This window comes from Paroedura picta, chromosome 2 (genome assembly GCF_049243985.1).
Source record: "Paroedura picta isolate Pp20150507F chromosome 2, Ppicta_v3.0, whole genome shotgun sequence".
NCBI classification, from domain to species: Eukaryota; Metazoa; Chordata; class Lepidosauria; order Squamata; family Gekkonidae; genus Paroedura; species Paroedura picta.
The window spans coordinates 110,847,633-110,873,379 of record NC_135370.1 but is presented as its reverse complement, the minus strand read 5'-3'; the positions used below and the strand labels follow the sequence as shown (position 1 = coordinate 110,873,379).

Genomic DNA, 25,747 nt, shown 5'->3' with positions numbered 1-25,747 from the left:
CTGGGTGACCTTGAGCTTGCCATGGCACTGATAAAACTGTTCTGACCAAGCAGTGATATCAGGGCTCTCTCAGCCTCACCTACCTCACAGGGTGTCATTGTGGGGAGAGGAAAGGGAAGATGACTGTAAGCCGCTTTGAGCCTCCTTCGGGTAGAGAAAAGTGGCATGTAAGAACAAACTCTTCTTCTTCTTAAAAAATTTATATAGAGAGGAGGTTAAGAGACAGACGCTCCCAGTGGCCTTTGCTAGCCAATTGCAGCAGCGTTAGCAGCCACCCAGTCCTGGTTCCTGCCAGTAAGAGGCAAGGGGAGGGAGTGGGGTCCTTTCTAGAGCTGCTTTGGCTTTTGAGAAAGGACACTTTGCAGCAGCAACCACAGGGCCAGTTGCTACCATTCAGCTTGCATGACTCACCCAGGACTGGCTGCTGGCAACTAATCAACAGCAGCCATCTCATGAAAGTCAGTGTGGTCTAGTGTGAGAGCTTCAGACTAGGTTCTGGGTTCATCCAGGGTTAAATCACCACTCTTACTTGGAAGCTTACAAGGTGGCCGTGGGCCAGCACCCCCTCTCAGCCTAACCTACCTCCGAGAGTTGTCGTGAGGAAATAGAGAAGAAGAGGATAGTGTTAGCTGTTTTGCATCCACATTGTGAAGAAAGGCAGTGTATAAATGAAATAAATAAATATAAATAAAAATAATATTTAAAACAATTTAAAATTACAGTTAAATACAGTTAAATACAATTTAAAACCCCATCTCTACCCTCCTAATCCCTTTGCACCCTCTGCCAGCTACCCCAGACTGAAGATAACATCAAAATAGAAGGAGCCAAGAAAGAGATGGGGGGAGGCCAATATAACTTTGGACTGCCCTGGTCTCAACCATAGACCTGGTAGAAGAATGCCATCTTGCAGGCCCTGTGGAACTTTGACAGCTCTGTCAGGGCCTGGATCTTAACAGGCAACTCATTCCACCAGGTTGGAGACCAGGTGTATGTTCTTGGGGCTAGGGATCACTAGCAAACTGGTGTTTGCTAAGCATAGTGCCTTCTGGGGAACATATTGGGAAAGCCTGTCTTTCAGACACATAGGGTCCAGACCACATAGGGCCATGTCAGTACCAGAACCTCAAACCTGATCAGCTGTGCAAGAGGGCGCATATAGATGCTGAATAATATCAGACAATCATGCCCTTTGGCACTCAACAAGGGAGTGAACACTAGTATAACTGTTCTTCCCCAATAGTAAGAGCAGGTAAGAGCAGAACAAGTGATTTGGTGAAACTCACCATCAGAACTACAGTCAGAACTCCATCAAAGATGTTTCTTGTATAAGATAAATATCTTCTTAATCCCAAGGCAAATATTTTCAACAACATTTCCAGCAAGTAGCAGAGACTGAAGAAACAGTTTATAACCTTAAAATTTAGAATTAAAAATATAATTTAGTTAAGAATTGAGTTTTCTGCAATGCAAAACACAGAAATAGTCATACAGAACAGAGGCATGTCTTACCCCTAAAAAGAAGTCATCTCGGCCATCTGGTGGTTTTTCCACATCTATTACCAGGACCACCTGGAGAAAAGAATACGGCTACCGGTTATCAGGTGGTAGGCCTTTTTAAGTACAGCTTTGGAAAGTGTTCATACTAAAGCTGTTCTCAATTCATATTTAACACACACAATGTACTAAAAGTTATCAGACCAAAAGGATGATTAACCAGCCTGCCCTTTAATTATCTATGTGTTATTGAGTAGTTAAAAGTGGTGGGTGTGCAAAGCTAATTAACTGGATATAATTTATCAACAATGACTACATACCTGGCAAAACAATGGTTCTTAAGCTTCAATACACTTTCACATGGCCTCCAAGACCAAATGAAAACTTTCTAGGAAGGGCCGTCCCATAATGAACAGACATTTCCACTCAAGAGCAAAAACTACCCCAAGCTTTCTTTCCATAATGATTTCCTCCCCAACTAGATCCAAGGCTGGTTGCAAAGTAAGCTACTTTGAAGAGAGGCCATGGTTCAGTGGCAGAGCAACACTTTAGCAAGCAAAAATCGTCAGTCAGTCATTTTACATGTAATTTCATTTAGACTGGTTTAAGTTGTAAAGTTTCCTAAGAGCCTTAGGGTTGAGGAACAGGATAAAGGTATATCTAATCTTTTAAATAAAGGGTTAGGCCAAGTCATGCTTTATTCATACTATTAGGCTTGAGAGCTCAAGGAAAACTCTAGGGACAGTGGCAGTATCCACCTGAACACCAGTTGATAGTGAAAAATAAAGAGGGAAGGATGTAGTGTCTTCATACCCTGCTTGTGGTCTTTCAGAAAGCATCTGATTGGCCACTGTTGGAACCAGTATGATAGACCACTTGATCTGATCTACCAGAGCTCGTATGTTCTTATGGAAACAAACAATGCAATTTGTACTTTGTGTTAGGCCACAGTTCCCGAACAAACAAGCAAACAAAAACTAGCTGAAATAGGGGAAGAATCAGACATTAAGAAAATCATTACTCACACATACAGAAATGATGTTTGCTAAAGCTACAGCATTTCCTAAATAATCAAAGTAACAATGACCAAAAACAAACTGGATTCTTTGTAGAAAAGGTGACTCATACTCTGGTCGTGGAGGATGCTGAAAGAGAGCACATAAGAACCCCTATAAGAACATAACCAGTAATAAATGGTTTACAAAGCCATTTGGAAAAATTATTATTATTAGGGACTATAGTCTATACCAGTGGTCCCCAACCTTTCTATCACCGGGGACCGGTCAACACTTGACAATTTTACTGAGGCCCGGGAGTGGGTAATCTTTTGCTGAGGGATGTTGCCGCTGCTGCCTGAGCCCCTACTCCACTTGCTTTCCCGCCAGTGCCCCTGACTTCCCGCCACCCACTGGGGGGCGCTGTCAGCAGCAGCTGCGCAGTGCCATGCCGAGAGGGAGCCCCAGCCATGGCGGAGGATGAGGAGGAGCTGCGGCCCAGTACCGACTGATCCACGAACCAGTACCGGTCCCCGGACCAGGGGTTGGGGGCCACTGGTCTATACTACTATGTATAATTCACTGAAACTAGAATCCTACTATACAATTTTTGCATATTGACTGTGTCATATTAGTACTTATGCTTTGCTTCAGCTCTGTTTTTTAGTTTTCCAGTTGGTCCAACAGCCATAATCCTAGTGCACTGTTTACTAAATGGCTCATCCTGTTGACTGCATTGACTCACACTGTGTAATCAACCTTAAGTCCAAGTGAGAAAGGAAGGTTACAAATAACATCAATAATTTTTTTAAAAAAATTTAATATTGCTGCAATTTGATTAAGCATGTTGTGATAGCACTATTACAACACCATTACAACCATCCATCCATCTCTAAATTCAGAGTGCTTTTCCCTGACATCATGCAGTATCTTGATTACAATGATGCACAAGTAGAAACAAAGCACAGCTCTGCATGTACAAGATTCCATGCAGTGTCTGATGCTGTCCTCCCTATATGTCATAGTGTCCAGACACTGGTTGCACAAGGTCCTGTACAAGCGGAAATGCAAGTGGGGATATAAGAAATTTGACTTAGAGCAAGCAGCTACCATGGTCTTTTTCTGACATGTTTGCTTGTGTAAAAGCTCCAGTGCAAATGAAAATTTTGCACTGCATCCAACCCAATTAAAATAAACAAAATAAATTTGTGATTCAGGACTGTTGAAATGCCAGAAGATTCTAAGCAATGCATTCTAAGCAATCAAGAGCACAACAGGAGCATCTTGAGGTACAGAGTCTTACTCTTAACTATTCACATAGATATTATAATTATATGCAAGTAACTCTCTTTCAGCTCTACCCAGCATTAACTATGGATACTTCAATTATTCATAGGTAAGGACTAACACAACTAGAGGTTTTGCACAATTTCAGGGAAGATACATAAATGCAATGAAAACAACAATCGTAACGCTACAGCAATTTTATTATAAAGCATGGGGTTCCCTGGTTGATTGGTTTTTAAGGATAAACATTTCAGCAGCATTAAATGTATTTAAACAAGATATACGCAACAAGCATCATCCTCACACTACCACTGCTCCATCCTCCCTACCATGTATAATATGTAACTGAGTTTCTTTTGTATTTATCTGTATGTAGGATCTTCTCAACTTTAATTGGACTTCTGTAAATCACCCAAGCCACTTGGGAGCGGCGGCTAATAAATAAGTAAATAAGTAAATAAGTAAATAAGTAAATAAGTAAATAAGTAAATAAGTAAATAAGTAAATAAGTAAATAAGTAAATAAGTAAATAAGTAAATAAGTAAATAAGTAAATAAGTAAATAAGTAAATAAGTAAATAAGTAAATAAGTAAATAAGTAAATAAGTAAATAAGTAAATAAGTAAATAAGTAAATAAGTAAATAAGTAAATAAGTAAATAAGTAAATAAGTAAATAAGTAAATAAGTAAATAAGTAAATAAGTAAATAAGTAAGTAATGGTCCACCTTCAGTTTGTATGGTAGGGATTGTACAAAGAATATCTCTACATAATCACAAAGCAGACCAAAACACTTCTACTGTTTACAAATTAACTACTTTATCAGCAGAATAAGGTCTGAACAAGACCCCTACCTAGCAATCAGAAATCTATATAGAACTACATGCATATATACCTCTTTAATGGATTCTCTGTCAAGTTCATCAAAGAGTGTCTGAAACTGAGATGAAGACAGTCCTCCTCCATGAGGATATGACTTAAGCCTCTGGAAAAGAAACAGATTTCATGTATTAACAAAGAGAACAAATTTTTAACATGAACCAAAAAGTCTTTCAGTTAAATAAAAACATAGTTCCTACCTCAATGATTGCTTTCTTACAGTGGGAATTCATTTCTACTTTCCGCATTACTTGTAAAAGGGTCCAAGTTGGGACACACAAACTATGTAAACAAAACCAAGTGTGTAATGGGAAATTAGCAAGCTTCTTCCTGCTCATTCCTCCCTCCCCCTCCCATTATCTGATCTGCAAAACTTTAGCATTATCTGTTTACAATGATCTTTACTTACACGTCATTATTGACAGCAGTCCCACTCAGATAACAAAGAACTTCAAATGCAGCCCTGATTCCTAAGCGTCTCCTGAAAAATGATGTCTGAACGGATTTCTAAGAACAAGAAGAAACAACAGCCAAAAAAACACCACAATAGCAGAAAGATATAGGCATGGAGAAGAGGGAACCAGAGAGGATGCAAAATGAACACAACACAAATTAAAGTATAAGGCCTGAAGCAGGAAGGCTGGCACTTTTAAAGCCTCAGCAGATAGCCTTCAGGGTATCTCCACAGACAGATTTTCACTCCTGCTGTAATTGAAGCTTACTAAAATGTCTGGAGATTGAGTGAAGCCCAGTGGCATGAATTTTGTTACTGCCAGCATTGATCATTTAGTCAGGACAGAAGGGAGATGAAGACTGTATCTTTCAGACAATGGCAAGGCCAACCAGGAATTATGACTAGGAGTCTGCAGGTAAGGCTTGATTCTCTTAGTAAAACATCTACATTAATTACTCCATGACTCTATTATCAAGAGATCAGCTGCATGATCAGACAGTTGTTATAGATTGCAGATAAAGTTTTCATTCCCTTACAGCATTACTGAAGATATTCTTGACTGGAAGCAGTTCTTACACTTGTCAGAAAGTTGACAAGTGGGACGGTGTTGAGTAATGTGGTAATACATGAAGGCATGCTGAATGAGTCCTTTAACACAGCAAGAAAGCTTGCAGAATTTCTTTTTGTTCAGGTGCCCAGAGAAATTTACCAAATTTGCCTTCCATTGGCTGCAAAATACCTTCTACCAATCTTTCACCCACTGTCTTCTCAGGGTGGTTTCCATAACAGGCAGCTCTGAACAAATAGACCTGGGCCTAGTCTGCACACAATAGATAATGCATTTTCAATGCACTTTAGAAGTAGATTTTCCTGTTCTGCACAGGAAAATTCAGATGCCAAAGCACATTGAAAGTGCATTATCCTATGTGTGCAGACTAGGCCCTGGTTAGGTGAAAAGATTCTTTCCTTGTCAAGGGTAAGAGAGGATACTTTATGGAGTCCAGATCTATTAAATAAGATCTTAAAGTGCAGGAAGATATAAAGTTACCTCTGAAAACTTATACTAAAAAAAAATAAACTGAACTAATGGTTGGTAAGAATTATGTGGCATTATGCCTTACGTTGTATTTGAGTTTTAGGTGCTGTTATGTAAGGGTATTAGGATGTATTAGGATGAACCCTGTAGAAAGAAGCATAATTAACATCCATCAAGTTGTACTATACTCACCAGAAGATAGCCACGAAACTGATTGTATGTTATTGCCGTCAACAAGTTCATCAAAACCAAGTTCCCTTTAAAAACATGATATTTTCTTCAGCTTCTGTTAGATACCATTATCCAGAGAATCATCTGAATAGCTCAAAACCATTTCCAAGCTGTGTTGGTAAACCATGTGCTATAATTATTGTACCATGAATGTAAATACCACATTTTAAAAACATGCTGAACTGCGTAAAAGTAGCTACTCTACAATGAATTTTAAATCTGACTGGCGGAAAGTTTTTTTTAAGATTCTAAATATGGTTTTCTTCTCTTCTAACAAATAGACACAATTGAGGGCAGAATATAAGACACAGCAGACAAATATAGAAGACGAGAAGATCTGGGTTTTTTTTAATATCTGCTTTTTACTATCTGAAGGAGTCTCAAAGTGGCTTACAAATATCTTTCCCTTCCTCTTCCCACAACAGATACTCTGTGAAGTAAGTGGGCTGAGAGAGAACTGCTCTGTGAGAACAGCCCAAACAGAATAGTGAACCCAAACAGAATAGTGACTAGCCTAAGGTCACCCAGCTGTCTGCGTGTGGAGAATCAAACTTGGTTCTCCAGATTAGAGTCCACCACTCTTAACCGCTGCACTACACTGGCACAGAGATATAAAAAGTGAAGGTACCACCATCACCAACCTGGTGCTGTACTTTTTTTTTTAAGATTCAGAACCAAATGCTATATATGGAGATAGGGTAAATTCTCTCATTGAAATGGGATTGGATGGCAAGCAGGCTTTAAATTTTGAGCTGTGGTTTGTCAAAATGGTAGTGGACCCAATAAAAGCTTACCCTAGTTTGCTTCTGTATAAGAAATCAATAGATCATGTTTTCCCATCACTCAGATAAACAGTTGACCGGATCCTATTGTTCCATTCCACCATGTGATGGAAGGACACAACTCAAGCTAGACTGAACATTCTGCTCTTAGTAAGCAGAGTAACAATACAGCCCATCATCTATGTCTATGAAGCTCAAGCTAATCTTCCAAGATTTAAGAGACAGAGCAAGTATACGGTTTAACAACTGTCTGATTTTCAAAACCGAAGATCAAAAACAAACCCAAATAGTGGTCATACTGAGTAAAACCAAAGATATTTAACAATTTGCTTAAAAGGAACAAACAACTTACCTATCACAACGAAAAGTATAAAGAAGATGCAATAAGCTCGATTCTTAGAATATGCAGCAATCATCGCTGTAGAACGAGTTTAAAGTTAGAAATTGCACACACAGAGCACGCATAAAATCAGAATAACTGTTTAAACAGAATTTGAATGGGGTGCGTAAATGTTTCTAAAATAACTGATGAACTAGTCCTGAAAACATTATTTTAAGTCTTCGTGTCCAGGAAAGCATTAGGCAAACTATCTGAACTTCACAGTTTATCCCAACATTAAGAAATCACCCAGTCATGGTTTTATGTAGTTAACTAATAAGAAAGGGGGGGGGGGGACTCAGAAAGTTATGCTTACCATCTGGATTATTTGCAGTTGTCAACAATACCAGCAATGTAGTCCATGAATCAGTCAAACTGTGAAAATATCCTTTCCATTCCTTGTCCAGTTGGCCATCCTAGCCACAGAAAAGCATGTCATTAGCAAAGCAACATCGACCAAAGCATTTAAGAACCACACACAAAACACCTTCAAGTATTTAAAAGGCTGCCATAGAGAGTATGGAACAGAGTTGTTTTCTCTTGTTTCAGAGGGATGGACCAGATCCAATGGGATGAAATTAATCCAAAAGAAATTCTGTCTAAACATCCAGAATAAATTCCTGACAGTGCGGTTTCTCAGTGGAACAGACTTCCTCGAGAGGCGATGGGTTCTCCATCTTCGGAAATTTTTAAACAGAGGCTGGATAGCCACCTGACAGAGAGGATGATTCTGTGAAGGTTCAAGGGGGTGGCAGGTTACAGTGGATGAGCGATAGGGTTGTGGGTGTCCTGCATAGTGCAGGGGTTGGATTAGATGACCCAGGAGATCCCTTCCAACTCTATTATTCTATGATTCTACCACAACGCCTAATATAACTACACTATGTATCTAATAGAGATGGGTATCCCCACCAAGAGCAACAAAAAATCTGCAAGGGCAAAGAGATTCATGGCTAGAGCCAGTTTGGTGTAGTGGTTAGGAGTGCAGACTTCTAATCTGGCGAGCCGGATTTGAATCTGCGCTCCCCCATATGCAACCAGCTGGGTGACCTTGGGCTCGCCACAGCACTGAGAAAACTGCTCTGAACGAGCAGGAATATCAGGGCTCTCTCAGCCTCACCTACCCCACAGGGTGTCTGTTGTGGGGAGAGGATAGGGAAGGCGACTGTAAGCCGCTTTGAGCCTCCTTCGGGTAGGGAAAAGCGGCATATAAGAACCAACTCTTCTTCTTCTTCTTCTTATTGCAAGCACAAGTTCAGTACTGCCAAGTTCAGCAGAAATTATGACAAGCGAGTTAAACCTCCCACAACTAGAAGTACAAAGGTCTTTAAAAAAATACCTGGGGGAAGGAGCAATTCAGCAGGTGAGTGAGGGATAGGGCAATTCTGAACAGGAGATTGGGGAATCTAGAGACAGCATAAGAGAGGAGACAGGGGGCAGGGATTGATTTTGCCCTCTCCCCAAAGTTCTTGCAAGTTCCCTACCTGACAATGTCTAAGCTAAGTATACAATACTACACACAATCAAGTATATTAGACAGTGTAAGACAATGGAAGATGTTACGACCAGTTACTTGTATTTGTTCTAACAGTCTTCCAAGTAGGTGAATAGTTAAATTTTTAAAATTGGGGGGAGAGGGGAGCAAAGTATAGCTATTTCTACTAGGCATACATCTACTCATGGATTGTAATCACACACTGTTCATACTGTTATGTAACTCAAAGCATTCTTGGAACCACTACTCTTGTATAGTAGTTGGACTATGATCTGGCAGAACCAAATTTGAATCCTGCTCCCAATTCCAAGCTTGCCAAGGAAAGTTGCTGGGTATCCTTGGGCCAGTCACACATCTTCAGCCTAACCTTCCTTACAGGGGAGTTGGGAAGATAAACCAGAGGAAAGAAGAAAAATGTAAGCCATTCTAAGCCCCCACTAGGGAGAAAGGAAAGTATAAAATAAATAAATGACATAAGGTTTTAACCTTCAAGGCCTTATGCGGGTTGGAACCCACATACATGAGGGACCGCCTATCGCCCTATGCCACCCGCAGGGCCTTATGCTCTGTGGGTGAAAATTTATTGGTCATTCCCGGCCCTAGGGAAGTGTGCCTAGCCTCAACCAGGGCCAGGACCTTTTCAGTCCTGGCCCCTACCTGGTGGAATCAGCTCCTGGGTGAGCTAGGGGCCTTGTGGGATCTTTCAGCGTTCTGCAGGGCCTGTAAAACGGAGCTCTTCCACCAGGTCTATGGTTGAGGCCGGGATCAGCAAGGTAGATTGATGCCCCCACCCGGGGGTTGAGTAGTACATCATCAGACCTCCTTCTCCACCCCCCAAGTAGTGGGGGTTGGGAGTGGATTTTCCACCATGTTGAGCTTTTTTTAATGCTTTTTAGTGGGGTTTTAATGGGGAGTTTTGATAAGACATTGTTTACCTGCCATGAGCTGGTCAGGGAGTGGTGGGGAATAAATTTAATAATAATAATAATAATAACAACAACAACAACAACAACGGTGGTGTCTAAATTAGCTTCTTTCAAAACATCTCAAATTAGGATGAAGATAAACTGGTGCCTTGTACTGAATCATATTGTTTCTCCTTGAAAATATATTGTCTACTTAGACAAGCAGTGGCTTTTCCAGGGTCTCAGGAAGAGGTGTTCACATCACCTACCTTAACTGGACATGCCAGGGCATATGCCTGGGGCCTTCTGCATGCCAAACAGATGCTGTACCACTAACAAATGGCTCTCCCCCCATGGTGTTTGGATGGCCAAATATAGCTATTTTCCATTTTACATAGTATACAGGTTTTTCACTATAAGTTCTTAAATATAAAGCAACACATGAGGAAGAAAAATTGGAATTATATATAACATAATGAGGAAACAACTATTGAATTAATTAGTTTGCTCTGAATCTTGTCAATTGATATGGTTAGCAAAGTTGTTTTATAAATGACATATTGATCAGAGGCACGGAACAGGAACAAAACCATCTGTGTACCACAAATAGCCTGATATAGTCCACTCTTAGATGTTACATAATGCATAACATAGGATACAGTCAACAATACTTGCAGAAACAGAGACACAAGCTGGCATTCAAGCATATCTAACAGCAACGTTACAGGAAATTTCAGATGTTAGTGGAGATTTCAGATGGCAGTAGAAGACAATGGATCTTTTTCAGACAACAACCACTACAATCAATATCTACAATTACCTGTGTTCGAGCAAACAGAAGCATACCAAACATGGTAAAAAGGCTCAGGTGAAGGACTAACAGCAGCCCCACACTGTCAGGAAGAGAATGCAAATGTCGGCATTAGTTCTTTCATCAAAATGCCAGGAGAATGCAGGCAGGAATACACCATAGTCTACCTTTCCAACAAATTCATTTTCCCCCAATTCAGGAAAAGAGCCTCAACTGAGGAAAGTAGCAAGTTCCACTGAATTTAATCAAAATGAAGGAAACACAGGACTTACTGTGACTACACAGAACTTTTCACTGTCAAGAAGGAAAAATATTTCTTCCTTTCTTTGCAGTGCCTCAGCTGTGCTCAACGTCTCCCACAACTTTCAACTCTTGTTGAGAAAGGGCTCTCCAACATTATCCCCCTCTCATTTTCAGAATTAGATCCACAATAATCAAATGAAGATTCATCTCCCCTTTTCCCTCTCAGAAATAAGAACATACTAGGGAGCAGGAATAGCTAAATTTCTGTCCAGTATTTAGTTATCTATTGCTATTTGACTGAATACTAATTACTGTAATTTTACCCACCCTCCCATTTCTGTCAAAGTGCTCTTGATGCTTTTTAGTGTCTTTTTCATCATTGAAGAATTCTGAAGGAGAAAGAAAGGCCGGAGGAATCGTCGTATTCTCAGAGTCTAATAATTTTAAAAAGAAACAATATTTGGTCATAAGAAACACATCAATATCTAAGCAAGTGAAATAATTACCTCTGCACCATTGAGCCACGTTAAGCAGTATTTTTCCCCCAAAATACATTGCAAACACAGTACAAGTTTTTAGTACTTTGTACGAGCTGTCTTCCAAGTACGTGGAAAGAAAATAAACATGTAGGGATGTTTTTGTTGTTTTTAAAGGTAGCACTTTTCTACTACTGATCCTCTTTAGGACTTATTTTTCAAAAAACAGAGTGAACAAATTAATGAAAAGTGAGATATTATTAACAAAAATTGATCATCATGTTCAGGACATTTTTAAACCACCAAATGATATAATATAATAAGACAAATGCTTTTTATTTTCTGCTGCCATTCTCTAGTAATAAGGAATGCTTGTAAATCAAAAGATTTGTTCACTTCCTGAAAAACTACAACTTCAAACTATGGCTCCTATCTATACAATTTGATTACAGTACATCCATGCCAAAAATTATTATGAGGAAATAAAGAGCAAAAGTCACTATGTGCTAGCTTTTCCTACATGCACTTACAAATTCTTCTTCTGAATAATAGAGGTAAACTTTTTGCCAGTGAAAATGTATGCAGTAATACGTGTGCTAGTTTTTACAGTGCCAAGGAAGTTTTACTCCCTTGTAGCAAAAACAACAGATTATAGTATTTTTCAAGTTCCATAGCTAAAATGAAGGAAGGGACTTTTTGCTTCAACAAAGTAGACAGACACAAAGGTACCCATTCTCATTGACATGGAAGGATTGAGTGAATAGTCTACAACTAAACCTACAACAACTGGAAACAAATTAAATACTCTTCTACTATAGAGGAAGAGGACAGAACTGGCCATGCTGAAATACAAGAACTCAAGACAAACAGATCAGTTGCCTGACCCAGGAAAACCGTAGTAGTCAGCATTCAGATACTAAGTAAACAACAGAACATTTAATAACTAATCTGAGTTGAAAAATTAATGACAGTAATGTATGGAAGTGTTCAGATCTGTGCATTATTCAGATATCTATTAAAGTTCAGAGAGATCATGAACAGGGAGCAGAGCACAAAGAAACAGACTCATCTGACTGGAGAAGCTCCCTCTGTTTCTTAACAGGATCCTATATCTAAATACAAAAAAAGATACATTTTGCAACAGGATTGCACTGATCAATTTTGTGTATGTGTGTGTCTGTGTATACACGCTTTCTTAATCACAGCACCTATCCTCTGAAACAGGCTCCCAGAGGGGGTGAAGACTATTTCCACTTTGCTCCATATTCATATACTCTAAAGTCTTTCTATTTAGGGAGACTTCTGAGAGCAACTGAATGAATTTTGGAAAGCTGAGTACATGTGATCGAGAAATATTGGGACTAAGCCTTTTTGGTGCTTTAGTTTCTATATTAGTAATGTTTTAATTGTTTGTTAATAGTTTAACTTTGTTTAATGAGTCAAAAATCAATCAATAAACTTTGACACCAGTTACAGTGCTGTCTCACAGATATGGGGAAATGGTTTTGATATGACTTGATATTGGCAGTGCTTTTTGTCTGTTTGCTGGTCTCTCTAGTCCTGTGCCTGCTAAGTAAAGGGATAAACACTTTACTTGTACACACTGGCAGGCAGTGCAACAAGCAGGGGAGGTGAAGATTTGAGGGATTTGAGGGAAATATTCTGTCATGTCATCAAAGTGTGTGTGCTTCTCATTCAGTGGAAGAGATTACATCATTAATACCAAATGCTTCCCTGTGAACACTCTGTAAGCAAGAATTCTAATTCCCTATACAGGGAAGATCCCTTTGGCAAGGGATCTCCGCTAATTTGCTCCAAATCAGATGAGCTGAGAGTCTGTGAGAAAACAATGTTTGTCATTGAAATCAATGGTAACAGAATCTAATGAGGAAATAAAATAAAATTACTTTAAAAAACTAGCTAACTAAATCAACAACACTTTTTAAAATAATTTTTAAAGAAAACAAATAATAACATATATCCTCAATTTTAGTACATTTTATTTTACGCTTTTAGCACTTAACCATCAAACATAGCTAAATTACAGTAAATTCAACAAACTATTAAAGCTTATTGATTTAGCAAGGCACTGTCATGCAGTTTGGCATAAAATGCTAAACAATTCAGCAAATTAAATAACCTCCCTTGTTAGTTTCCTGTATGTAGTTCTCTTTATTTCCTGTAAGAAAGTTATTTATAACCAGTTCTGCATTTCACAAAGATGAACAAATTAAAACTGGTATTTTTGAGAGCATTTCAACACTAAAAGAAAAACAAAACTCTCAGCATATTTGCCACAGAAAGCAAAGTTCAACTTTCCAAGCATTTCTAACTGCAGCTCCAGTTCATTAAAGATGGCAGTTATTTTATCTCATTCTCTCACTCTCAAACCCAGACAGAGATATAAATACAATGACACTCTTACCGTGCTACAGGAAAGATATATCGAGGCTGCCCAATCTGCAAGTGAGATAAGTAGGACCACAATATACGCCAACAGCCACTTTGTTTTCCGAAATTCTTCCCACCCTATTAGATAACTCTGGTGAAGCAATATACATTTTAATATATGGTCAATGTAAAATAAAATTGGGGGGAGGGATATTTCTAGGGAAGAAATCATGAATGATTCATTTTGTCATGCTTCTGTTTTGTTTGTTTGTTTGTTTTTAAACGTTCAAAGCTGCTCACTGGAAAAGAGGGCATTTACAAGTAGAAACCAGCAAAGACTTGCAAGAGACATCTCTTTCCTCCTCCCCCACTATTTCCTCTTTTCCACTGAGGGAATCCAATGCTTGAACCTACAAGTACTCTTTTTTATCATGTTTTTTAAAAATTTAATTGCAGATTTTTCTGGAAACTTGGAGCCCTTTTCTGATTTGTAGTAAGATCTGTCTTGCCTGTTCCCAGCTCCAATTGCCAGATTTAAGTATTCTAATACTTGGCATATAGATTCCAGACATCCAATCTGCCTTCTACCCCTCAACACTGAGCCAGAAGTGGATCTGATCTACACAGAAGGTTACTGATGCTCATATAAGAAAGGACTCAACCCCTTTTTCTCTGCATCGCATTAAATATTAAAATATTAAAATGGACTCCGGGGAATGGTAGAGGACAGGAAGGCCTGGAAGATCATTGTCCATGGGGTCACGATGGGTCAGACACAACTTCGCACCTAACAACGAAGCCTTCACTCACCTTTACAGAGAGATCCACTATAAAAACAAGGAAACAAAGAAGTTCAATGCTTTCAGTCAGGCCACAAGATGGCTCCCAGGCTTTCAAGCGATATCGCACATCTGATGTGATTGTAAGTGATGAAGGGATTTCGATGAATGCAAGCACTAAGATTAGTGTAATGGTGATACACAAAATCCTAAGAGAGGAAGAGAATATAATTGCTGTAGTCATTGCAAACAGTCTGAAAATATTTCTTAGAATCTAACTCAAGAAGGGACATTTAAAGTCTAACAGATTTGTCATGTAGATGCATAAATATGCAAATATGATGGCATGGTTATGTTGCATTAAGTCTGTACGTCTTATATTCCACGGGCTTTGGGCCCAACTGTTTATAATGTTTCTTGTTGTCACCTTCCTTCAACAGCCCCCTTTGATTCCCAAAAGGCTAATGCTTGGGATCAGAGAATCCTCTTCCATAAGGTAACGAGCCATGGGATCAATTCTGTAGTCCACTGTAGCCTGTGGCATTGTGTCCATAAGGTCATTGTGACCCAGAGCACCAACATTTCAGCAATTCCAATGGGCTGCTGTGCAGAATACAAACTAAGAGAGCTCTAATGCAGCAAGCAGCCTACTTATGAGTTGTGAACTGGCAACAAACTGGAAACTAAATAAATGAATAAATAATAAATTTTAATAAAACTTATGTTCCTGTGGAAAAGTGTCAAACTAATAAGACAGGGGATTTTCTGTCACCCTGACAGGGGGATTTTCTGTCACCCTGACAGGAAAAGCAATTAAGTACAAATCTATCTATATGAACAGAGACCATAGAAATTGACATGCATTGCTGTAGACGAAATGAAACAATACCCATGGAATAAGTTTCTCCCTTACTCTCCTTTTCCCCCCCAAGTAATATCAGGATTCAATTGGCATGTTCTGATTCTTGTTGCAAATATAATTTAAAACAAAAATAAGGAACTTTAAAAATGTTACTTAACACTTAAGACAATGGCCACAGTAGTATTTGAAGTAGCAGACTACTATTTATCAGAAATGGCATGGTTCATGTCACAGAACAAAAGCAGCTATCATAAACGCTGATTGGCAAAGCCTGCTCATAGGGAATCCTGGTAGGTGCTGTGCAAAAGTATAAAAAATATGGTTGGAAGGCACGTGATACAGCAGTCTTGCTGTAGATTCTGGATAGAAGATCTGAGAACCTCAAATATTCGGAGTTCCATAACTAAAGAAAGGAGGGGGTATGTTTGGAGGGCTGTTCTCACCATTGGCAAACTCTTGAATAATACCACCGATACAGCCACAAGGAATCAGAGTCCACACGGTGATAAATGGAACGATACTAAAGGGGTAAAAAGAAGAAAGATCATTCAAATATCACACCTGCTCTATTCCTCAAACATTAATTATCAGCATACAGGCAACGAACGTCATTCGAAGCAGTCTCGTTTTCTTCATCTTGGAAGGCACGCAGAATCATGAGCAAGTGACACAATCACTGGTATCCAAACTATAAAGTTTCCTAATGTAGCCCAATCGTGTCAACTAAGCAGGACCAGTACTCTGCATTTTCTCACTTGCATTGAGACTCTCTGGCTGGGGTTGCTATAATTGGGTTGTACCCAACAAATGCCTAAGACTTTTTGTTGCTGCATAGCTGTGAAGGCTGAACACAGAACTTTACAGTAATTCAAGTAAGTGTAGTAGTCCAGATTACTTTGGTTCTATAGTTCTGTTGCCAGTTCACTAACCAGACATCACCATGTGAGACATAAGCCAAATTTACCTGAATTGCATCTTCAATGAACACTACAGCTTGGTTGATGTAGAGATTCTGGTCATCAGTAACTACAGGATTCAAAGATATGTGTCAGTCATTTCTATGAAATTATTGTCTAGTCTGAACTTGTGACACAAACTAGTAAAAATGTTCTATCTTCTAATATTTGTGGATCACAAAAGGGATACAAATGAATGATTACGAACCGAGGCATGAATCAAATTTTCCCACAAAAATGCCCCAGTTTGTATCTCCTGAAATGAGATTCAGATACATGCGCTCTGGTGTCAGTTCAAAATGGCCGCAAACCATTTTAGCAATCGATTTAGTTCCCTCCAGCTTGGAAGCAAGAGGGAGCAAAATCAATGGCTGAAAATGGCTTGCATTGATTCTGCTTCCCCTACCCCTCTTCCAAGTGGGAGGGAGCAAAATTGATTGCTGAAATAGCTTGCAGCCATTTCTGGATGACAGTGGGGTGCATATGGCTCTCCACTGTGGCTTCAAGCTATTTCTGCACGCTGAAGAAGTGAAACAGACCAGCCTGAACTGGACTGGTTTGTTTCAGGAGTGTTGGGTGATCTGGATTCAGGGAATCGATTCAGGAACACCCCAAATCCCAACCCAAAATTGTCCAGTCTATGCCCATGCCTACTCAGCACCCTTCTATTTCCTTGTGTAAGGTTAAAAGAAAATAGAAGGCGGAAAAAAACAGAAGAAAAGCTTTTAAATATTTCTTTTCTACTTTTCTACCTTGTTTCTATTTTTGTTTGCTTATAGTTTGTTAGATTTTATCTTTGTCTTTACTTTAAAAAAGGTTTAATAAAAATTTATTTTAAAAGAGAAGAAAAATATATGGTCTGGATCCATATGTAGAGCTTCACTCACAGGATGGAAACACCCCACTTCCACGTGGCCTTTCACAACCCCTGAAAGTTGAAGAAAAGTTGGTTTTTATATCCCTCTTTTCTCTACCTTAAGAGCCTCTTGTGGGGCAGAGTGGTAAGGCAGCAGAAATGTTGTCTGAAGCTGTCTGTCCATGAGGCTGGGAGTTCAATCCCAGCAGCCAGCTCCAGGTTGACTCAGCCTTCCATCCTTCTGAGGTCGGTAAAATGAGTACCCAGCTTGCTGGGGGGTAAATGGTAATGACTGGGGAAGGCACTGGCAAACCACCCCGTATTGAGTCTGCCATGAAAACGCTAGAGGGCGTCACCCCAAAGGTCAGACATGACCCGTTGCTTGCACAGGGGATACCTTTTCCTTTACCTTTTTCTCTACCTTAAGGAGATTCAAAGCAGCTTACAATCACTGTCTCTTCCTCTCCCCACAACAGAAGTAGGAGGGGCTGACAGAGTTCTGACTGAACTGTGTCTAGCTCAAAATCATCCAGCAGGCTTCAATTAAGCCCCCAGAACAGCAGAGGGAACAGAGGTCTGCAGTGGGAGAAGGAACCAGGAAAAATCTCATCCCCTTCCACTGGCAGAAAATGAACCCTTGGACTAACACTTGAGAGATTAAACTCAGCTTCACAAAAACTAAGCCTTTTAAAAGAGAATCACCGACATTTATCAAACATATGCATAGGGAAAAGCCTGACTCCCACAGACTCTTTTGAATTTTAAAAATAGAAGACTTGTCCATATTTACATCGACTAGTCATACAAAAGTTCACAAAAATATTTTCCTTCCAATTTTTCCCATTGTTCAAATGTGGCTAATTCTGTCCACAACTATTATGCTTTAGTGTGTATGCATAACGATACATTGTTGAAAAACTCAGTGCTTTCAGTGTTATGAAATTTAATTCATTATTAAACTAGGCTGCTAACCCTGTTATGACTGTATGAGACCATTTCTGTGCAAATAATACTGAATTTTTACTACAAAGAAATTGTGTTCTCTATTTTCAACTTTCATTTTTTCCTCGCTGCTCAGATGACACAAAGTAAGCTATATAACAAAATCAGCATATAATGCAGCAGTCAGATAATACAATTGTATATGCCCAGTTACAAATTATGCATTCTATGATCACAGCAGAGTAAGTTTAGAATTTATAAGAAATAGCAAATTTTCCATTTTTGCCCCAAGAAAAACATTTTCGCCATAGCTTCACAAATTCCAGAAATGTTATAAACTAAACTCTAAAATTTATTGCATTTTTCATAAACTTAATTTTGGTAGCTTATATCCTACTACTTCATTCAGCTGAGCGTAAAGCATTCTTCAGGAAGAAGGTTCTACACTTAGTTGAAAGCAGACTCTGCTGACCACATGGTTCTTCACATATTTCAAAATGCCACATGATTCAATATATGGTTCATTTAAGAAGAAGAAGAAGAAAACCTAGTCTAAATTTGGCATTAATTTAGAGTGGAGTAATATAAACGATTGCAGAACATTCTGTACTTTGTGTCTGAAGTAAGTGAAGTAGGAATCACACATCACCTTCCAAGTCCAGCTTCTGGAAACCACGGGCTACCAATGCTAGGCAAGGTATGCAAACTGCGGAATACTGATCTATGTTACATTTCTGAACTGATCAATACTTTATAACATCACCATTTCCTAACATAAAAGGTAAAGGTAAAGGTATCCCCTGTGCAAGCACCGAGTCATGTCTGACCCTTGGGGTGATGCCCTCTAGCGTTTTCATGGCAGACTCAATACGGGGTGGTTTGCCAGTGCCTTCCCCAGTCATTCCTAACATAACAATGTGTCAAAAATCCAGGCTACCTTGATCGCATCAGATCATGGAAGCTAAGAAGGGTCAGCCCTGGTTAATATTTGGATGAGAGACCTCCAAGGAATACCAGGGCCATCACAGAGAGGCAGGCAATGGCAAATCACCTCTGAACACCTCTTGCCTTGAAAATCCCAGTGGGTCACAGGAAGACATAAGAACATAAGAACATAAGAGAAGCCATATTGTACCAGGCCAATGGCCCAATCCAGTCCAACATTTTGTGTCACACAGTGGCTAAAACCCAGGTACCATTAGGTGGTCCACCGGGGGGGGGGAACCCTACAAGCCCTCTCTCTGTTGCCCCCCCAAGCTCCTAGAATAGAGAGCATCACTGCCCCAGACAGTGTTCCATTTATATCGTGTGACTAATAGCCACTGATAGACCACTGCTCCATATGTTTATCCAATTGCCTTGTGAAGCTGTATTTGCTTCACTTCATGCAGCAGTGAATTCCATATGTTAATAACGCTGAGCAAAGAAATACTTCCTGTTATCTGTTCTAAGCTTACTGTTCATTAATGTCCTTGATTGTCCATGAGTTTTTGTATTGTGAGGAAAGGAAAAGAAGCACTTCTTTATCTTCTCTATCCTTTGCATCATTTTGTAAATGTCTACGTCACCCCTCAATCATAATTTCTCCAAGCTAATGAGCCCTAATATCCTTAACTGTTCCTCATAGAGAAGGTGTTCCATTCCCGTAATCATTTTAATTGAGTGCAGTCCTTATTTGCACTTCTCCCAATGTTATATCTTTTTTGAGGTGTGGTGACCAGAACTGTACACAGTAGTTCAAATGAGACTGCACCATAGACTTATACAGGAGCATTATGATACTGGCTGATTTGTTTTCAATTCATTCTGAGACCCAACACTCAGAAGCAGGGTCTAGACATTGCCTTCTGGGAGCCCACATCCCAGGCAGGGGAAAGGGCATGTAGCAGCACCCCGCAGGCCCCCACACTCACTTTGAGAGGTTGAGGGCAGGACATTGAGTCCCAACTGTCACAAGCTGGGCAAAGGTGGCTCCAGCCTGCAGACCTTTCGACCAGGGCTGCAGGAGTCTTAGAGACACTGACACCACCCATGAAGCTGGCTGGGGCAACTTAGAGGAGACAATGGGGGAGTGCAGCTACAGGGAAACTCAGGACACCAGGCAACCAATTCAGACCCCATCAATGTGTAGTTAAGATTTTTGGCTCCAGTATTAATTACTTTGTATTTGTCCCCATTGAACCTTATTTGCCATGTTGATGCCCACTCTGGAGCACCTCACAGTTCTCACTGCCCTGAACAACTTAGTGTCATCCATCAACTTAGCCACTTCACTGCTTACTCTCAACGCCAAATCATTAAGGAACAAGTTTAAAAGCAGTGCAGTATCCCACTGCTTTCTGCCTTCCACTTTGAAAACTGCTCATTTATCCCAGCTCTCTGTTACTTACCCTCCAAAGCAGCCATTTTCTCCAGGGGAACTGATCTATGTAGTCTGAAATGAGCTGTAATTCCAGGGAAACCCTAGGTTCCACCTGTAGGCTGACTTCCCTAGGTGAGAGCTACTATACCTGGATCTAGACTGTGCACAGCCTGCACAAGGATTCCTTTCTTCCCAGGTTTCCCCTTCCCTGGCAGCCATTTCCAACCTGGTAAAATATAGTCTCAGTTCTTGCTAGGATTGCAAGGCTCCTGATGGTGCCTGGAGAGCTCCCAAAGTTACAGGTGATCTCCAAATCACACAGATCATCTGAGAATTGGTGTTTTGCATGGTGGGCTTTATGACAGCTGAGATGAATGCTTCCTTGTTTTGCTCAGGCAACATACTGCACACAAAAAAATGAAACGAACTTCTTATTTAACAAGCTTTTTATTTTATTAGTGATACCATGCACACTGTAAACATGTAACTTCCAGGGATGTAGCATGGAGGCATGGCCAGGTGGTATCACTTCCAGGTTACTTGAAGCCTGAAGAATATTTCAAGGGCTACTACATGGCCAGCAGGTTGAGAAAGCCTGTCTTAAACTGATCCTTCTTACCTTTTACTGCTTCCATTACTTTATTAGTTAACTATGCAGGCTTTTTTAAAATGCCTATTCTTAACCTGTGGTATACAATTTATCTGAGTTTCCATGACTGAAGTTTTAAAGCCGTAGTCTCCAAGTTTCTTGAAGGGATTTGACCTTCCTTAGCTTTCCTTTCAGTTTCTTCTTCACAATACCCGACATGTGAGTAAGGTTATCCCTTCTAAAGTAAAATGCAGTTATGCTGGTCTTTTGAGGCAACTCCCTATTTACATAAATGCTAAACTTAATATAGTCACTGTTCCCAACTGCTGCTATCACGTTTACATTGCTCTTGAACATTGCTCAGGACCAAGTCCAGGATCACCTCCCCCTGGTGGGTTCTCTGACCATCTGCTCCACGACACAGTCATTGAGAGTCTCTAGGAACTCTTTCTCCTGACTTGAACACACATTGACCCAATCAATATGGGTAGCTACATTTTCCTATGACGGGTAGTTAAAAGCACATATTATGACACAGTTATTTCATCTATCTGCTTTCCTTAATTCTTTTGCTGTTTTTTAAAAATAATCGTCTAACCTTTGATCTGGTGGGCAATAGCAAACTCGCAGAATTAAGCTTCCTTTTGGATATACTATTTCCACTCTTACTATTTCTGTAAGTGAATCTATTTCTCTTACATCCTCAATTTCACCAGACTGTACACCCTCTCTGACATACAGAGCTACTCTACTTCCTACTCTTCCCTCCCTATCCTTCAATTATAATCTATATATCCAGGAATCGTTGCTTCCTGCTGATTATCCTCATCCCACCAAGTTTCTAAAAAGACCACAGTGTCTATGTTCTCCTTTGATACTAAGCATTTCCGCTCCCCCATTTTACCTCAGAAACTTCTAGTATTTGTATATATAGAAATGTATAATTTCCCAGACATGTTAGGCCTGCACCTTCCTCCTGTGGCCTCAGACCTTGTCAAGCAGTCATTATTATTTGTCACCCTCTCAGAAGCCAGTCCTAATCCATGTCCCTCAAGAGTAGCGATCCCCAACCTGTGGGCCGCGGACCACATGTGGTCCTTCGACTAATTGGAGGTGGGTCCCGAAGGACGCCTTCCCCCCCCCCGGCCCTTTACAACACACTTCGGGTGTCATTGTCTCCCATCACTCCCAGATGGGACTATCTCATTGCAGAGGAACAAGCTCAGGGTTCCCATTGATTTGTCATTGTCATGAGTTAAAATTTCCATGAAAATAAAATGTTCCTTATGTTCATTGTTGTGGTGTGTCTGTATCTTATTTTGAAGGGATGTTTAAACACTACCATAGCGATCAGAGAGCATTAGGGCAGTGGTTGAGAGTAGAGTAAACTACCCCCCCCCACCGAGCCTCAGTAAAAGGCATTGAGTGGTCCTCGGCATTGAGTGGTCCCCGGTGATAAAAAGGTTGGGGACTACTGCTCTAGAGGAGTAACAGCTAACCCTTTAACTCTTAGAGATGAGTCCTCTCGAACCTTTCGACATTACATATATCAGCTTTCCGCAAGGATTTAATTTAAAAACCACTCTGCCATTTTTTAAATTTCAGGTACAAGCAGCCAGGTTCCCTTTTGGGACAAGTGGAGGCTACTTGTACTGGTCATGTTTGTTCCAAAAAGTATTCCAGTGTCCAGCAAACGTATACCTTCCTCCCTGCATTGAGACTCCTAATTTGTGCCTGCCTAGCTGGCCCTGCACATGGAACAGGCAGCACTATTGAGATGGTTACCTTGGAGGTCCTGGCCTTGAGACTCCTGCAGCATAAATTTTTCCTTCAGCTGTGACTTGACAGCACTTTTCATCGCCACCATGTCTGAGGATCAGCTGAGATACCTCCCAGCCTCAACGTGTAATAAGTCTCTAATTTGAAGACATGGAAATATTTTATCTAACATTTCTTTAAAGTTGTTCACTTAAGGGAGAAACAGCCCCTTCCAAGAAAGGACCTGGCACTTGATCAAAGGTGCAAACATCATATATTAGTTAAGTGTATAAACATCCTGTGTTTTAAAAAAATCCAAATCCTGAATGTTAATGTTCAAGGTACTGTGAGAAAAATATATCCTGCTATAACAGTTTTTGAACAGTCTTTTGTCTGGGAACTGTACATGGATACATGTACAGCTAGCACTCTGGCCATGATTATATTTCGTTAGAAGTTTCCAGAAAGATAGGACAATGTGCTAATTCCATCTATCCCCTTCCTAGATGTAGTCACAACCATCTACCACCTTATGTCCAGCTTAAAAATCCTACTTGGACACTTTTGAGTTCAAAGCCAGCTAGAAATCCTCCCAAAACATGAAGCTTTCCAGGTTTCCAATGAGCCACAATGATCTGCAAACTAAACAGTGAAGGGGGGGGGGGTGGAGATAATCAGTGACACACTTGTGCAAAACCACAGCAAATCAAAGACCAAGCAACCAATTCAGAGGTGGTGAGAACTACTCCCAGCAACGGATTGCTTGACTAGGCAAGATTAACAAAAAATCAATTAATAGTTGACTGTGGTTGTCATCTTTTCTGAATGATGACTCTTTGATTGAACAAAGTTTGAGTCCAGTGGCACCTTTAAGACGAACAAAATTTTATTCAAGAAATAAGCATGAATAATATTTGGAGTATTTGGAATAATATTTTGAGGCAGTTTTAGGGAGGATCTGTTAGTTTATTGCTTATTGTTACTATGTATCATTTTAAAGTGTTGTTAACCACTCCAAGCCAACAGGAATGGAGCAGTATAAAGTTTATATTTATTTATATCTCTTGGTCTTAAAGGTGGCACTGGACTCAAACTTTGTTCTGCTGCTTTAGACCAACATGGCTACCCGCTTGAATCTACTCTGATTGGCTCTTGTTTTACACTGACTTCCCACCTCTTCTTCTGTTGCTTGTTAACTATGAGCGTAAACATTGCTCCCCTAGTCAGACACTGCATCTGATGAAGTCACTCAACTCTGACTCACAAAAGTTTTGTCCAGATTTCTATATTGTGATTTGTATTTTACTGATGTACCCCACCCTGAAACCAATTTTGGAGAGGAGCAAATGTCAAAAAAATTAATTAAACTGGAATGAATTGGTAGTTGATAATCTTTTAAAGAAGCCGCTCCAGTCTGTTTTTATTTTGCTGCTCAACTTTAGGTAATCACAAAATACCATTTTAATTGTTATAAGCCAGAACTTGCACCCTAACAAGCATCCCTTCATCTCCTCAGGTATCATTCCAGAGGTTCTACAGATAAAAATTTAATTCCCCTGACCCAAACCCTGGGGTCAAGGCCTGCCAAGAAAACGTCAAGCGGGGCTAATTTCTCAGCAAGGAAGATCTCAAACAAACGGCACTTCCGGATGTGTGTGAGCTGCTATTCAGCAGTGACAGGAAGACGGTCTGCAATATTCAGAGCCACTCGCTCCAGCCATCGTCCACAACTGCATGCTGCCGCGTGGGTCATGCAATGCAGTGGTGAACGAGTGCTGTGGCGGTGCAATAACACGACAGCCAGCAACCTGTCCGTGTGCCTCTAATCCCCCCGCCCTTGAATGCAGGACTTCATCTTCCCCGGGGTTCTGCCCCCGCGCTCGCTCTCAATGAAGAAACCAGCAAGTCGCAGGAAACCTCGCCTCCGAAGCCTTTTCCCTCGGTTCTCCAAGAGCAGCGCTTCGCACATCCGGAGTTCCAGGAAAGAACATCCCAAAAGAAAGAACATTCCTCTCCCGAGGGGGGGGGGGATGTGTGTGGCTTCGTGGGTCGTTTAAACCCCGGCACCAGAAACCAAGCGGCGACAGTGAAAAGATCTCGGGATCCACTCTTGAAAAGGGGAACTCGACTTCCCCAGCTGATGACCCTCCCGCCCAGCCCCAGCTCACCGTTCCCGGCCGTGGAAGGCAGCGAAGCCGCGGTCTCGCCGCAGCCCTCGTCCTCTCCCGGGCCATTGTTGTCCCTGCCCGCGGAGAGGCGGCGGCGACTCAGCTTTCGGACCCGTCCGGGAGCTCCCGGCGGCAGCAAAGGCCGCGTCTCAGCGCTGGTTCCTTGCCCCATGGGCCTCAAGCCAGTCGTAGCAACGCTTTCTAAGCCGCCCTCCCCAGAGGAGACCGCGGCGGCTACCGGGCGAGACTTCTGACGACCCGGCGCCACACACTCGCACCCGCACACACAGACACACACCCGCACTCCAGGACAGGCTCCGCCCGCTACACGTGATGGGAGGAGCTAGGCGCTTGCAATTGTGGCCACTCGGGAGGGCGGGGAGGTGATAAGGAAGCGGGATCGGGGCATGGGCGTTCTTGGCGCATCGCTGGGCGTAGCACACCTGCCTGCCTGGTTTTCGGGCTTCCTAGAAGTATCTGGCTGGCCACTATGGGACCCAGTCCCGTCTTTCATTGCAACATGTAGGAACGCGGGCAGGCTTTAGAGGCAGGATGTTGGTAAGCAATGGCCTGTGGCGCGTGAAAGTGGGATAGTGCCCTGTCACTCTTCGGCAAG

At 41.0% G+C, this 25,747-nt stretch overlaps 1 protein-coding gene across 3 annotated transcripts in view; it reads right to left on the bottom strand.

Moving 5' to 3' along the window:
* The window catches only part of TPCN2 (two pore segment channel 2), a 38,891-nt gene extending 13,430 nt beyond the window's left edge, over positions 1–25,461 (bottom strand). The window contains exons 1-16 of one of the 3 annotated variants that reach the window (XM_077322061.1): positions 25,132–25,461; positions 16,465–16,526; positions 15,944–16,020; positions 14,670–14,847; positions 13,894–14,010; positions 11,320–11,426; positions 10,759–10,831; positions 7,855–7,954; positions 7,512–7,577; positions 6,339–6,403; positions 5,066–5,163; positions 4,857–4,938; positions 4,673–4,762; positions 2,523–2,642; positions 1,513–1,572; positions 1,287–1,415 (exon numbers count right to left, since the gene is read on the bottom strand). In XM_077322061.1, the coding sequence (XP_077178176.1) occupies positions 1,287–1,415; positions 1,513–1,572; positions 2,523–2,642; positions 4,673–4,762; positions 4,857–4,938; positions 5,066–5,163; positions 6,339–6,403; positions 7,512–7,577; positions 7,855–7,954; positions 10,759–10,831; positions 11,320–11,426; positions 13,894–14,010; positions 14,670–14,847; positions 15,944–16,020; positions 16,465–16,526; positions 25,132–25,303 (1,596 nt within the window). In that variant the 5' untranslated portion in view covers positions 25,304–25,461. Of the gene's footprint in view, positions 1–1,286; positions 1,416–1,512; positions 1,573–2,522; positions 2,643–4,672; positions 4,763–4,856; positions 4,939–5,065; positions 5,164–6,338; positions 6,404–7,511; positions 7,578–7,854; positions 7,955–10,758; positions 10,832–11,319; positions 11,427–13,893; positions 14,011–14,669; positions 14,848–15,943; positions 16,021–16,464; positions 16,527–22,990; positions 24,972–25,131 lie in introns of those variants that run through there. The other 2 variants (XM_077322062.1, XM_077322063.1) reach the window with 2 other exon arrangements.
* Between the last annotated feature and the right edge of the window lie 286 nt (positions 25,462–25,747).